Source organism: Terrapene carolina, unplaced genomic scaffold (assembly GCF_002925995.2).
Source record: "Terrapene carolina triunguis isolate 2854851 unplaced genomic scaffold, T_m_triunguis-2.0 Scaffold31, whole genome shotgun sequence".
Lineage (NCBI taxonomy): Eukaryota > Metazoa > Chordata > Testudines > Emydidae > Terrapene > Terrapene triunguis.
Window position 1 is genome coordinate 1,746,615 of NW_020664382.1, and position 16,369 is coordinate 1,762,983.

Genomic DNA, 16,369 nt, shown 5'->3' on the forward strand with positions numbered 1-16,369 from the left:
CATTGAACAGTTTGTCCCTCTCCCCTCTTGCCTTTTTCAATAATACAGATCTTTACAAAAGAGAGTGACACACAGGATGTGATTGTTTTCTTTAAATGAGGGACAAATTGTTTTGTTATCATAACTGATACTTGCCTGAGTGTGTCTGCAGGCTGCAAATGACCTGGGCATGTCTTGTGCCTTGTGGCTCATTAGATTTTTCTTCCCCTGTACTCATACTAACTTTGGAGACGAATTTGAGTCTCACTGCTTCTGTTCTGTGGCTGGTGGGATTTTGAACCTGAAAGAAACCAGCTGGGAGGTGAGCTGGGGACATTCTGTTCAATGGACTCCACTCACCCACTTGCCTGTTACCTAGTGTAGGAGAGAGGCAAGTCTAAGGGCCACTGTCCAGTAGCTGCCAAAGTTCTTATGTATGCCATCCCCCTCAAGACCTTTTCTGACTTTTTTTTTTATGGCCTTCAGGAATAGTACTGAAAACCCCACCACAAAATTTTTATCTCTCGTGCTTTAAATTCATAATCTCTGCCGTAAAATATAACGTGGATCTTTACGTGCTGAGGTTTCTCCCATTCTGTCATGATTTTCCCATCTTGTCTTTCCTGGCAGTCACTTATTGTTAGCACCTTACCTGAAGCTGTCAAGGTAAATGAACAGTTTGGCAAATGTATCCATAAGCTGGCCATTAAGAAGTGCTTTTATAGAGGGTGGGTTTTGCCTGTGCTTAACTCTCTCATATTTTGAGACCTGAATATTAGGAAATATGTGATTCCAGGGTACATTGTCACTAAGCCTCTGGACTCATTTCAAAATTTACCTTCGGAAAACAAAGACTTACATTTGAGTAGCTGTTTGGGTGGGGTTGTTGTTAAAAATGCAGTTACAATAAAAACATACTCTTCTTTCTCTGTACAATCTGACTGCTCAGACTTAAATGCTACTCTCTTTTCTATTTTTAAAATAATTGTGTTCACCATCTCCTAACTCTTCAGTAGAAACATTCTGAGTTCATGATGCAATACACGAGTGCAAAAAAAATCAGGTGTCACATTCTTACATATTGTGAGGATGTTTGTGTCACACTCCACAAATAGCACAATGTGGTTGTACACAAAAGCATGTCAGAAAAAAGAAATTCACAGTCTAACTGTGGGGCTCTTGTATGTTGTGTTCTCTGACAGCATCATGGCTTTTGTGAAGTAAGACAGGAATATTTCCTCTTTCCCTCATCCGCCCCCCACTAAGTTATGCTAGTACAAGATGTTTGTTGTTTAAAAACTCACATCTGCATTCGTTTTGCAGGGGAAGCGTTTGCCAAATGTTCTACTTAACCAAAAAAAATCCTTCAAGTACAATGTTAATGGTTCACAATTTGTACTGTCTTTCATTATTATTTTTGCTCTTGCCTGTGTTTCTTTTTACCTCTTATTACCTTTCTGACTTCATCTTTCTTACTCATGCCTTTTGTAAACTTAAGAGGACTACTATGCCAACCTGAATTAATTGCCTACACAGTAAGTTATTTTTGTTTTACTTTTATTAAAGAAAATGTAGCTTTACTGTGAGACACATATTGCAAAAGTGAAGCAAAACTTTCGTTTGTTTTCTCACCTGTTATTCTCTTCCCTGTGTCAGGGTTGGGTTTTTTCCTTCTCTCCGCAATACCTTTGTTTATGTAGAGAGTTCTTAGCAGCTTAGTCTGTAGTAGCAAGTTATTCTAATTGTAAGTGTGTTACCCTTACAAATAATTGATTTGGGGGAGTGGGGGAGAAGATAACAGATTGGGAAAACTTGGATAATTACTGCAATTTTACTGACATCTCGCTGTATTTCTGTGGCATTCATCCCTGTAGGAGCCTACCAAAGACATGCACGTACAAATTACAGATGATTACATACCCATACATGAATACTGTGTGTGTTTTACAAATTGTTTATGGCTTTCTAACACTCTTTCCTAACAATCCCCAATTATTTGAGCTATAATATCTTTATATTTAAAATATTGCAGTATCGTTTCAAAAACCGTACTATTCATTACATACGTAGTGCACGTTTGTTTGCCTTTATGGAGCCAAGCAAAACAATTAAGACTCGAACGTGACTTGAACTCCTTCAGAGTGCTTGCTAAGGATTCTACGTGCCCCACTCCCTTTCTCTTGCCAGAAATAACAAAAGGATTGCATGAGAATACAAGTTGATTTTGTATTTGCTTTCACCTGTTTCCAGTCACTTGTCCTTCCATCCTACTGCCCAGCTAACCTGGCTGTTTCACTAGCAGCACCTCCTGAAAGAAAGATACTCCTACTTCCAGAAGTATAGATTGACCATTAAAGTATAAGCAGTACCAGAGTGAAAGCAGAGGCATATATTAAATAACTATATTGCACTTCCTGGATGAAAGCTACTTTTGTGGAATAGAGAAAACTGGGAGAAGGAGGGGCTTTAGTCCGAAGCCACGAATAGTATGGAGACATGGGATATGAAACTCATCAATTAAACAAAAAATGTACTAAATACAATTCTTCAATAATCAATTTGAGTGGGAGTGGGGAACAATGTAGTTGTACAGGACAACTAATCTGGTATTAACTGTAAGGATATTGCACTGAATTTCATTAGGGTATGTCTTAATGTGATGCATTTGACAGGAGACTCCATTGACAATAATGGTAGCCATATCCTACTTCCAGGACAGTATAATGTAAAAAGTTCCCTGTCTGCCTTGGTTTATGTATTCATAGGTAATGACAGCAAAGCAAAGCGAATGGCATCAAGATGGTGATGGGTGCCAATACAAGAACCTAGCTAGACTCGTTAGATTAGATAGTGGTGTGGATACAAGCTATTGTGACTGTACAGCACTGGCAAGTTAGTAATGGAGACCACATTTTGTTCTCTTGTACTAGTTTGAGCTCCAGAGAGGAAGATAATGAGTACTTGATGCTCACTGTTTGGGGTCCTAAGCTGCACTCCCCCCAAGTTCTTCACTTTAACTGCCAATTTCCAATCTGCATGAACCCTCTAGAGGAGGAGATGAAAATGCCACCACCCCACTGTGCACAAAACCAAGTTTGTCATTTTAAATCTGTATTGCTAGACCTTCCTTTTAATACCAATGTAGGCTGACCTCTCCTCTTAACTTCAGGGTTTTGTATCCGACACTGACTAATTGCATGCTTCAGCCTCACAGTTGAGGCTATGTGCACACACAAAACAGGATCACTTACAGAAGAGAGAATTCTTAGAAGTGGGGGACTGCTGGCTCCCAAAAGCAATCCATTTTCTTACAGAAAGAAAAGATTACTGATGATTTGTGTTACAGATGCAAGTTTATTGAGGGGAGACAGGCTGTGGTTGGCATGACCGCATAACACATGACACGGTTGCCTTTTCATGCATTAATCAGGACTGTATTATTAAAAGTATTTTTCATGTAATTGGAGTATTAATTTATTACGTAACTACTTATGTCTGTTCATTTTAACAACCCTGCTTGACGACAAACCGGAGAGGGATTTTGAAGAGTTTGGCGGCTAAATTCTAACAAGTCTGTTCTGAGCATGTGCAAACTGAGACTTTTTCAAAGATTTTTTACTAGTCGAGTTTTGGGTTTTTTTTTTTTTTTTTTTCTTCCCTCCCCCCCTCATGGAAACAGCAAATGGCACATCCTTGACAGCAGGCTCCCTGCCAAATGTGAAGGCACTAGAGCGTCTCAATAAAACACCTGCAAGAATGTTTTTAACATGGGGAAAACAATGTATGTTTCCCTAGCCTCGTTTTCTGAAACAGCCGAATCCTTTCTGCTGAAATTTTAAAAATGAAGAAATTTAGCCACTTTCCATGCCCAGTCAGCTAAAGTTAGGCAAAGTTATAAGCATCTGACAACAGGACCTTTATAATGGCAAGTGTTGGGCAACTTAACTGTAGGTACCAGCTCCACCTATAATACACACACTGACTTGTACAGGCACATGGCATGTAGTGCTCTGAATAAATTAGCATTTACAGATGCCAATGGGGATCCTGAACTTGGAATTTAAATGCCAACTTCATCTTGTGCATAAACTAGCTGTATACTCTCTCTCCCCCCTTCCCCCTCCCCCCCCCCCCCAGCTTCCTTGCTATTTCAGCAGCAATCTGTGCACTAGATATCTGGGGGGAGGAGGGTAGAATGTGTTTGTATTTCTGAACATGTCATCCCATTCATTTCATATCTCTTCCCCCATACCACATGCTGTACTTCCTAGTGTATTGGAAGGATTAAATCAACCTGAATGAGATGTGAGAACTCAAAGATCCTGGAATGTTGCAGCCCACAATGAATGCTATGCATGTATCATGGGCTTTAAGAGAGCAACTGAAACTAAGCAAATGGAAGGGGAAGTCTACAATACTCGTGGATTGGCCCTGAAAAGTTGGAGAATTCAAAGGATCTCCAATATAAACAATTCTCATCTGTACCTTGTTCTGTAATAGCATCTCTGTCCTTTTCAACCACGCTCTTTTTTCGAGGACTGAAGGAAAACACATTCTCTTTAGTGCTCCTCTTAACAATAACAGTGAATGCCTACATTGCTTTTGTTGTAGATAATATTTTCTTCCTTGGTTTTTCTATTACCTGTAAGTGTCTGTGCATAGATAGAGATCTATAGTTGCTGTAGGTCCTCATGAATTTGAGTGATTAGGTTAGAATGAAAAGCGCTATTTCCATGGAGTTGAGGGGAGGTGAAAGAATATATATACACACACTTGCTCTTTCACTAACTTAAGAGCCTAGACTTTCCCAAAATTGTTCCATTTTGGGGCGGAGGGAGGATGTATGTGCATGTTGCTGGAAATACAGTAGCATACAGTGTAGATGCATTCTGTCATGTGAGCATCTAGTTGACAGCACAGATCGTGTACAGGCAAACTTAAGTTATTGTGACTAGTTACAAAACAGAACTTTGATAGAGCATTGATGTTATCTAACCTAGAGAACGTTCATAATATTCTTGCTCCAGTACAGAACAGTCTTGGTTTCCTAGCTTGTCTTTCACATTAAGTATTTCAGAGGGCATAATTTAAAATTAGAAGCACACTAAAAATGATTTTTTTTAATAGAATGTTAAAACAAAATAAAATGGTGATCCATCGGGGAAAGCATATTTATATCTAAATTCTCCATCTCGTTCACCTCTGCAGGTGGAATTTTGAAAAAAAGTGCAAAGCTGTTTTTCCGTCGGCGGCATCATCAGAAGGATCCAGGAATGAGCCAGTCACACAATGACCTTGTTTACCTGCAGCAGCCAACATCTGATGAAACCCGAAGGAAGGGAGCAACGCTAACACGCATCCTTCACAAGAAAATTCTTTCTAAGAACAAAAGCAAGAACAAGCTGAATGGCACTTCCATGGAGCCATGTGTATAAAACCTAATGCTCTCTAAATGATACTTGCACATCAATTGATCAGCGGTTTACAAAACAATACTAGAAGATGTAAACACAGATTGTGACATGCATAAAATAATATTCACAAATGCAGTGGTTCCAGAATAAGCAGACAAAGCTTGGCTTTTATTTTTCCAAAACACAGTATTTTTTTTAAAAGCCTTTAAGCAAGAAGGATCCTCTTGTCCACACCAGCCTACTCCTAAGCATAAATAGTGTTGATTGTATGATAACATATTTTCCCCCCCACTCCAATCCAAGTTGTCACTCTGCATTCAATCCTGATTTGAAGAAGGTTTGAATCTACCACTCCTAGTGATAAGATTTTTATTTTTGGGAGGGATGGGGGTAGAGAAGGTGGGTTGGACTGTAGAAGTGGTGTGACTGGGGAGGCTCACCTTTTTTTAAGTTTAGAATATTAAATCTAGCTTACATTTAACTTCTAGCCAACATGACTTCTTGGTTTCTAGGTAGATGACTGGACCACTGTAAAGAGGTAACGTACCACTGTGGTTTGTGCTTCTGTAATAAGAAACAATAGTAGCAATGCAGATCTCAACTTGGGTTTCTAGACAGGCTGAAAGTGGAAGCCGAGAGACCCTGATCTGGTTCCTGTTATAATTTGGAAATGGGTTTGTTTCTGGAAAAGGAAATTAAATGCTGATTAATACAACCTGCTGTAATAACTGCTAAATCAGTGTAGGTAGACATTTACCTTTGATGTTAGCCATAATAATTGATGATTATGCAAATCTGTATCCTAGAATATTTAATTATGTGCATATATTATGCTAAAACCCCTTTTTTTTTCTAGGTTTACTTTGTTCCCATTTGCAAACAAAGTATTTAAAAGGTCTTACTGTTACTTCTATTTCCCCCACTATATGAGAAGCTATAAGTGCTAATGCAACAGTTTTATTTTGGGGACTCTACACCCTTATCTACAGTACTTTTGTAGACAAGTATACTAGCAACCATATCAAAAGCAAAGTTAGGAGCAATAAATGTTGTTTAGATTACGTTTAATCCTACTTAGATTTTTATTAGTTCATGGTCTGATTTGCTAGTTACCGGTAGCCTGGAAAACAGAATTTTTGAAATGTTTCTCTTTCCCTTCCTTCAGTTACAAGTTTACAAGTTTTGTCATATGGTAAGGGTTTTTTTGGTTTGTTTGGTTTTTGTGTGTGTTTTAAAAGATATTGTAGTTAGCTCCTTTCTTTAATATCTGATAAAAGAAAAATTGTAGTTCTCACTTAGTTAAACTGCCTAAGAGGGGACTAAAACTTCTGTATCTAGATACATTTTACAGATTACATATTTTTCATATATATTCCTGTTTACACATTCCTTTGCCATATATGCATTCCCTGTTGAGAACATAGCACTCAATCCTGCTGTCTTTACCCAGGCAAACACGCCTGTTGCCCCAATATCACCACTGATCTAAACTGATGCAATTCCATTGAAGTGAACAGAGTTGTGCCTGTTTCTGTCACTAGTGAATTTGGCCCAAAGACTTCAGTAAGACATTTGACTGAGTAAGGATGGCAGTATTGGGCCCTAGCCTTAAAGGCATATTTTCCCAAAATGGAAACTTGAATAATTGAACTAAGAGCTTTCAATACTTGTGGTAGGCTCGAAATTCCTTAGCAAAGATGTACTGAAGGGTATAAAACTTGGGGGGGGGGGGGGGAATCTTTAGCAAAAAATAAAATATCCAAAGAAATGAACCACCAAATGCTTTTAATTGAGCCTCTAGTTCCAAATACATTTTATTTGGCCTAGTAATAGGACTGTGACAGTGTTGTCATGCATACCATTTTACAGAAAATAGGTACTGTCAACAGTCTTGCTGTATTTGTTGTTATAAATACTTGAAGGCATTTTTAAACACTATTTTTAAAAAATCTTAAGTTTGTTGCAGTTGCAATTTTTTGTAATATAACTATGCACTCTACAGCTTTTGTGGGGGTTTTCTGTTGTGGGTTGTTGTTGTTTTTTTTTAAATCCGAAATCATTATGGCTTTGGGATTAGGTTAAAGTCCTACTTTAACATATTTGAGACTGTTTCTCCTTTTTACTGACTTGCAAAAAACCGAGATTAGGATTCCATATCTACTTTACAACAGTTTATGCATCAGCACCAAAAGGCTGACCCTGCACTCCTTTGGTGTGCACACACAATTCCCCTTGACTTTGTTAGGTGTTGTTTGCACGTAATGGTAGGTAAAAGAGAGATCCCTGCCCTATTTAAAGTTTTTGATCTGGTCTACACTACAGACTTATATTGGTATAACTACGTTGCTCAGGGGTGTTTAAAAATCCACACCCTTGTGCAATGTAGTTATACCAACCTACCTCTCCCCCTCCATGAAAGGCAGATTAATTATGCCAATTGGAGAGCTCTCCTGTCAGTTTAGAGTGTCTTTATTTAAAGCACTATAATGGCACAACTCAGTGCTGCCCTGATACAGCGTTTTAAGTGTAAACTTTCCCTTAGTGATGCTATTTGCTGAAAGGAGGAAAAACAAAATTAAACCCTGAATGTCGTGGCCTTTCTAAACTCAAGTTTTCCTAAGGTGAATAGATATCACCATAGTATACAAGAACCTAGGAAGTGCAGGATTAGGCCCTGATGAGTGAAAGGAATCACTGATAGTAAACCAAACATTTGACACTAAATATGTAAAGTCTGTTAAATTACTGAGTTGGGATTTTCGTGTACAAAACCTTGTGGGGTTCATTTTTTAAATTGGTGTGAGGGATTACATTCATCTTGGCAGAATGCAAGCAGGAGGCTCCCTCCTGCACCCCCCAGGAGACCAGTAACTCTTCATTTTTATGGAAGTCTTGGATGACTGCCAAAATTTGAGTTTTGGTGGTGGGGAACTAAGGTGGAGACTAGAGTAGCCTATTCTCAAGATGGAGGGGACAAAGGCATTTGGGATAAAAGGGGGTCTTAATTTTTGTTGTTAAATTAAAAACTTCTCAACGGCCCCTCCAAAATAGCCCTGTTCAGATGGATAGTGATTTAAGATTTGCCACATGTGGCTAGGTCATTTCCCCCTCTTCTAGAAATCACTGTAGATAGTGTTGAGAACATGTTAGCCATAGTCACTAGTTGTGAACCCAAACTGACAGTTCAAATCCTCAGTATTTCAAATGTTCAAAATTATGATCCATACCCCCCCCAAAAAAATTATGAGATTAAAAATAAATGTGAGGGGGTTATATGCCCTCTGGTTTCTGAGCCTTCAGGATGAACTCTGTCATGTTTTTCAAGCTTTCCTCTGCAACCATGAGGGCTAGGAACGTACTCTTATTTTTAAATGAAAGCTGAGATTCTCATGTAATCATTTTATTTCCAGGCATTGGGGCTTTAAATAAAGTCTCATATTGGAAAGCTCACTGTTAAAATTGCAAGAGCTAGCAACACTCAATCCTATGAAAATAGATGGGCACATACCAGTAGTTCACCTACAGCCTGCTCCCATCTACGTGAAGATGAGTTTTGCCACAGAGTTCAGCAAGATTGAGCACTTAACGTTAACACTGGGTCCAATCCTCTCAAGTGCTGAATGCCTCCTGCAATGATCTGTGAAGAATACCAATGGGCATGGGGGCAGCACAGCACCTTGCAAGATCAGATCCAGCATGGTTCCCTAACTTTGGGGAAGGGCAGGGGTTGTAATATACAGACACACATACCTTAATGATTTTAGTAGTTCAGCATTTGAGAAGGAATATCACATCACGCACCAAAACCCTTGCATTGTGTTATAGTTTTTGCTCATAATCAAATTATTTCAAAGCTGTATTGTGGAAATAATTCATGAAATCTTTTTGTGGTGTTTTTTTAATTCTTATTTATCCGTGCATTCTGTAAGCCAAAGAAAGTATACAGGGGTTGGTTTATTTTGTTTTTTTTACCCGTGTGTTTTCTCTTTATTGTTATGTAGAAATTGCAGAAGGAAACAGTGAAACTAACTATATTTTGTGCATTTGACAGCACTTCACCTTCCCACCCTCACTCCAAATTGTCCTTTTCAGTTCTAGTGATCCCTTAGGTGTTAGAGCAATAGTACTATAGGGTTTGGGGGCGGTAGAGGAGGAATCACATAAATGTGACTTTTTTTTATTGCTTGCGTCTCATTGAATATAAAGCCGAAAGTTAAGATACATGTGAGCAGGGTACCATAAAAAACCCAAGTACACCATAGCATAGGATTAAATGATTACTCGAAGGGAACAGAGCCTGGTAATACAGTCCATATTTACATGTAGCTGCCCTACTGGAAAAGCTATGATATAAAGAGCAGAGTTGTTAATTAAACTGCTTTTAGCAACCAATGGCCTCACATTTACTCCTTGACATCCACATTGACTTCTGTGGGACGATTCATGTACTTAAAGTAAGGTATGTGTTTAGGTACCTTGCTGACTCAGGGCCTTAATGATAAGGAAACTCTGAATACATTCAGTTAATCTTCCCACCATTCAATTAAGGGTGAGCGATGTATTACTCAGGACAGCTATACTGCTGTTGTGCAAGCTACTAGCGAGCCACAAAAGTAGCCGGCATATATGGAACTGGTTATCTTGCCAATCTTGTTATTTTAACAGCCCTATATAAAAAGTGTAGCTGTTTACCAAGGGTGTAATATGCTTGCATATTCCAAACAGGGTGAAACATTTACTCTTAGCACTCAGCTGTGATAACTTTTTTTAAATTTGTACACTAAAATAACTTGGTGCAATTAAGAGGACTGTGCTGTACAGATTTATTAGACTATCACTAATAAGCATGAAAAGAGGATGTCTTTTCTTTTTTTAAAAGAAATAACTACTGCTGTACATAAAACAATAAACACCAATTGTCTCTGTATAGTATCCTGTCATATGTGCCCAGGTCTTCCAGGTGTACCAGATCGTCTGTCTGCTCATCTGCATTAATAACAAGACTCCATGTTTACAGGGCCTCTTTACCTGTTTTCTTTTAGCAGCAAGCTCCTCCTAGCTGTGCCTGACCCTGTGTTGCTCAGTTCTTATTGTGCCTGAACCCATCGAGGAAGGATCCCTTGCTGCTCTATTAGGATGCATAGTAAAGCTGTGTTGGGAGGCAGCCAATTGGAGGGGGTTGAGGAACTAGTGAATAATTTGAGCCTAAGCTTTGATGTTTGCATAGTTTGTCCAGGTTTATGAACATGCCCAGCTCTTAATGGACAATTTGTTATATCCCAAAACCAACTATCACTTCATCATTTTTTTGTCAGAAAAGGTCCTTTAGCAGAACAGAATGTCCAGAAGACACCTTGTGTGGAATCCTACAAAAGTAGGGCTGGGTGGCACCTCGACAGGTAATGTAGTCCAGCCCCGTGCACTGAGGCAGGATTATGTATACATAGTATTATAGCAGTATTGGTTGTCAAGATGCAATGGTGTTTAGATGAACTGAATGGAGCTGTTTGCCTAAAGGATACTTAGTGTTCTGTCTGTTTAGTTTTTGTGTGTGTTTAAAAAAAAAAACCTGGAATTTTTTGATGTTCATTTTCCAAACATTAAAACTGGGATGAAATTGGGGTTTTAAAAAATTGGGGAAAAGGGAAAAAAATGTTCATAATATACACATTTTACTACAGTATAATTGAAACATTTTTATGTACAAAGATATTTTTGTCTCACTCAGAGCTAGTAGTTTTTCCAGAAATCCTGATTTGCGTACGCTCATATAATTTTCTTCACAGTATCCTCACTCTTGTTGAGTCTCTTGCTGTCTTGGAGGTAGTCCAACTTTGAAAATAAGCACCCTGCATCAAGACATCCAGGGGGTACACTCAGAGCTCACCATGTCACTTGGCTGAAGTTGGGAAGTGTGTCTTGATGACTTCCAAAAAGCCAGCACATCCAGTTTCACATTAGGGTTAGGCATGTTCAGGTAAGTCAGTACTGGGTTTACAATGGTGCCATGGAGTCAGGTGCTTGCTCAGAAGAGGCCCTGGCCTGCTCCGCTTGCACTGAGCCCCCGCCAGCCTCTGGTTCCCTCTCCCCCGTCCACCACTTGCTCCTCTCGGCCTGCCTGCCAGTCGGCCAAGGGCTCCTCTCCACCCCCTGGCCCCACCTGCCAGCTCCTCTCTGCCTCCCGGTTGGACCCCAGTGCATCTCTGTCTCCAGGCAGACTCTTCTTCCCGTCATCTATGGGGCCCCACCTGTCTTCCCAGAGCTGAGCTGCCTGGGACTCGTGCAGAAGCCTGGCCAGTCTTGGCCAGTTGTGGGGGAGAGCCCTGGCCTGCCTGATCACGCCACTCCCGAGGAGCCGGAGTGATTCCCTGCCCCGGGACCAGCCCTGGCTGCGCTGCCGGCTCAGCCTGGCAGACACAGTCACCTCCCAGCAGGGAGTGCGGGAGTTGGGGAGTGGGTCTCTGGGGGGACTGAAGGGGAGCTGGGCTGTGAGGGGGTGGGGAAGATGTGTGTGTGTTGGGGCACTAGGGAGTGGAGGTTCTGTGTGGGGTGCTGGACAGTTGTGGGGCTGTGGGCAGGGGGGCACTGGGCAGGGGTACTGTTGTGCAGGGCGCAGTGCATTTGTGGCAGGATCTGGGGGGGCGCTGGGCGTAGGAAATCAGAGGGGTGTTCCCGTATTGTGTGGGTGAGCTCTGTGGCGTGGCATGGGCTCACCCCCGAGGGGAAGGGGCACGCTGACAGCACAGGGCCAGGCGGGCCATTGTGCGTCTGGCAACTACCGCTTTGTAAATAGTGCTCTCACACTGGGCTGGGTAGAGCGGGTCCCTGCCATGCCATGTCATGCCCCTGGCCAGCCCCTCACTCCAGGGACCGACCTCCACATGCCATGCTCCATTGCCTCCATGATGGCCCACAAATATGTTTGTGGCCAGGCCCACAAAAGGTTAATCCTGCCCTGAGGTAAGTAGTAAATTCTCCTTTTCAGATTTGAAATTCCATCTTTAGTGGCAAATGGTTGAAACACTCTGGCATAAGGGTCATAGTTAGCTGCAAAATTCACCATGAGGAACAGGTGCAACACCTGGATGACGTTCTAAAATGAATCTTCAGCACCAAACACTTCAGGGTTCATTGTGTTGAAGGTTTTGAACGCGGTTTTTTGTTTTCTTGTGTTCTGGGGTCGGAAGGATTTCTAAAAACAGCTGGGTTTTCTTGACATACATTTCTCCTGCAGCGTTTGTACTCAATTCAGCTGAAATTTTGGTTGTCAGGATATGGTAAATGTGTGTATTGGCAAACATGTTGGCAGTAGTCAGAAAAAACTCCTGTGCTTTCTGTGTGTCACACAGTGATACCAAGTTTTCAACAATGAACGTTACCTTGGTGTGCAGAATCTGGTGATCATTTTGGTTATTTGCCAGTCTCGTCAGAGTTTCTGCTTTAGAACCAACAAACTCAGGATGATCTAGGAGACACATTAGTACAGTCCATGCGTTATTTACATGACAGGCAGCGCTGTACAAGCTCATCCAACAATGTGGCACAAAGGGGTACGTAATTGGCAACCAGTTCTGCACTCATCTCCCACTGTGTAAAACGGAGCCTTCAACTTGTTCGCAAACGGCCCTGAATCCAATGATGCATAATTTCATGTCTTTTATTTCTTCTGTAGCAAAGAAATAGGCAAGCAGCATCTCCTTGTGAGTCAATCATAGTGCAATATTAACATTGTTTGATTTTCGACTTCCATCAGGTGTGTGTTCTGCGTTTTACACTGCAGAACTGCTTCAGTCTCAGCACTGCAGGACACAACAATCGCATAAAGCGTTAGTGTTTAACAAAAATAAGTACCTGAAAAAAATATTAACCGAGTGTAAGTCAGTAAAAAATCAAACTCCCTTAATTAAAAAAATCTGATAATTTGTCAATGAAAATTGGTAAAAACTGAAAACCCGGAACACTAAGGGTACTCAAGACCCCAGTCCTCGAATGAGCTCTGTGTGGGTGCTGGGGGCCATCTGAATGGAGCCCATTGTAGAATTGGAGCCTAAAGTATTATTTTTAGTTCACTGGCCAAAATGAAAAATAAAGTTCTGGGTTGACCTGAAATGAACCATTTCATTTTTTTACTTTTTTTGCTTTTTTTTAAAAAAAAAATAAAGTAAATTTTGAAACAAAGTAATTTCAAATGGAAAAAAATCAAAATGTTTTGGTTCAACTTTTCTTTAAAACAATTTTGAATTTTTCAGAATTTTTTTCAATCAAAACACTTGGGCAAATTTGACCTGTTCACAAAATGTTGGGGGTCAACCCAAATCTGCATTGTTTGGTGACAAAAAGTTTTGTTTGAAAAATTTCACCCAGCTCTACTTCTGGATAATCCTGCCAGCCTCTTAGCAGCTTGAATGCACACTTTAGCGCTATAATTATTCACTATCCTCTTCTCTCAAAAGGTATGTAAATAGAACTGGTTTATGAAAAGGATAGTGTTTTGATTTGTGTGGGGGTATAAAGCCAGGGAGGGGTTGATTGTAATGATTTTTCTATTTCCCCCCCCACACACACACACACTTTTTTCTGTGGTGACTCTCTGCCTAAACTGACTTTTTTTTTCTATGGGTTTGGCCATATTGAACTATAAATCTATTCAATGCCCCCCAAAAATGCAGAGTTAGTGTTGCTTGGTGGTATGTCGTCCCGTCCAGTATATTAAGTTGGGCAAAACTCAAACTTCTGAAACAGGGTCTGGTAGTGGGAAGAGCCAGGCAACTTTAAGCATGGCCAGTGCTTCCAGCCTCACCTGTAATAGCATTGTGGAAATCATTTAACAGCTTAATTTATTAATTCTGTGTAATGTTTCAACAGTCATATTACAGTAGCCATCCTACCTCTTTGTGAATGTGCTTTGTAACACATGGCATAGTGGCTGGGACATGTGAGAGTGTGAGTAATGTCCCATTGTTTACACTAACCGTGCACTGTGGGAAGGCTCCAGCCTGTTTAGTAATGCAGAAGATCTCATGTTTGTGTTAGCATCTGTGGGTTTAATTGTATGGTGCCGGCGTTTAAGTCCAGAGTATCCCAGTTAAAGCATAAAAGTATGTTTACACTACAAGCACTACAGTAGAGGGTAGATCCTTGCTACAGTGAGGGAAGTAACTCCTGTTACTGTAGTAAAGCCAGGGTGTCCCTTATTTTAAGATGTATTAAAACTGATAGCTTCCATTTAATATTTAAAATGGTATTTAACTGCATTGTATACAATAGAGTGGTGGAAATGTACACTGGAAAGAAGAATATGATATCCTAAGGGCAATGGTGTTTCCCTGACATGTCCTTTAAAACACAGTGTTGTCCTGTATTTTTCATGAGGTTTTCCCTTATTTTCATACACCACAGGTGGGCACCCTAATCCACCCTGTGAGGCAAGAGTTGGTCAATGGAAAAATTCTTCTGTGGCCCAAGCTGTGCCTACAGCAGGGATTAGGTCTACCTACCTGCATCATTTCCACAGCTCTGAACGATGGAGCAGGTGGCTGTAAGTCAGCGGTTCTCAAACTAGGGGTCAGGACCCCTCAGGGGGTTGCCAGGTTATTACATGGGGGGGTTGCGAGCTGTCAGCCTCCACCCCAAACTCTGCTTTGCATCCAGCATTTATAATGTTAAATAAATATATAAAAAAGTGTTTAATGTATAAGGGGGGGGGGTCGCACTCAGAGGCTTGCTGTGTGAAAGGGGTCACCAGTAAAACAGTTTGAGACCCACTGTTGTAAGTGCTAGGGGCAGAGCAAGGCCGGTGTGTGGCAGCCTGCAGCACGTTGGTTTGAGCAGTGGCTGGGCTGCCCCATGTGGGTGCACAGGATCCCCAGGTGTGCAGCGAGTGGGGGGCCAAGAATAAGGAGAATCATTGCAAGGGGACGGGGAGCGCTACCAAACCAGCTACAAAGCACTGAAATAAGGGAGGAAGTATCAGAGGGGTAGCCCTGTTAGTCTGGATCTGTAAAAAGCAACAGAGAGTCCTGTGGCACCTTTAAGGCTAACAGCTGTATTGGAGCATAAGCTTTTGTCTGACGAAGTGGGCATTCACCCACGAAAGCTTATGCTCCAATACATCTGTTAGCCTTAAAGGTGCCCCAGGGCTCTCTGTTGAAATAAGGGAGGGTCCCTTAACCTGGGGCAGGCGCCCCCCACCGCCGTGTGCTGCAGACGAGCTTGCAGGGGCGGTGGCTGAGCTCTGGCAGGCAGCCTCCCTCGCCGGTGCGTACAGCGCCCTGCACGGGGCCCGGGCCCTGCCGGCTGCGGCGGCCTCGGGCGCGAATCCAACAGCGCTGTTGTATAGCCCCGCCCCCACAGCCCGGCGCGGCGCGAGAGTAGGCGGCCCCCTCCGCGAACTACGACTCCCATGGTGCTTTGCTGGCGGGCGGCCGGGCCGGCTTCCGGTGGCGGGTGGTTTCCGGAGCGGATCGGAACCTGGAGTCCGGATTCGATCCGGGTCGGAACATTCCAAAAGCAGGTAACGCAAATCCCCGCATTCCAGCGCGGCGCGCGGCGCTGCCCGCCCCTGGCCGGCGACCCCTCCCCACCCCTACTGCCCCACCACCGCGCGCCGCGCGGCCCCCGCCCCCCTGGGGCTGCCCCTGGCGCGCGGGGCCCCCGGTCCGGCTGCGCCGGAGCCGCCGCCGCCTCCATCTCCATCTCCAGGCCGCCTGTTCTTTGTTACAGCGGCCGCGCCGCCGCCGCCGGGGGGGCCGGGCGGGTCCGAGGCAAAACCCGGCGGAGCCGCTCCCGGATCGCGGCCCAGCCGCCCGCCCCCCCGGCGCCTTGGAGCTGCAGCCCGGAGCCGGGAGCGGCCGGGTCAGCCCCGAAAGGGGCCGCGCGGAGCCCGGCTGGGGCGGGGCTGGGGCTCGGCAGGTGCCGGGAGCCTGCAGGCCCCATGTCGCGCTCTGATGGCTCGCGTGCAGCCCACCCCCATTTCC

General features: G+C 42.7%; 1 protein-coding gene across 1 annotated transcript in view; it reads left to right on the forward strand.

Annotated features, from left to right (window-relative positions):
• Positions 1 to 5,506, forward strand: part of LOC112118284 (C2 domain-containing protein 2) — a 43,651-nt gene extending 38,145 nt beyond the window's left edge. Inside the window, exon 14 of the mRNA XM_024216535.2 lies at positions 5,188 to 5,506. Within this exon, the coding sequence (XP_024072303.1) occupies positions 5,188 to 5,414 (227 nt within the window). The 3' untranslated portion in view covers positions 5,415 to 5,506. The remainder of the gene's footprint in view (positions 1 to 5,187) is intronic.
• The last annotated feature ends 10,863 nt before the right edge of the window (positions 5,507 to 16,369 follow it).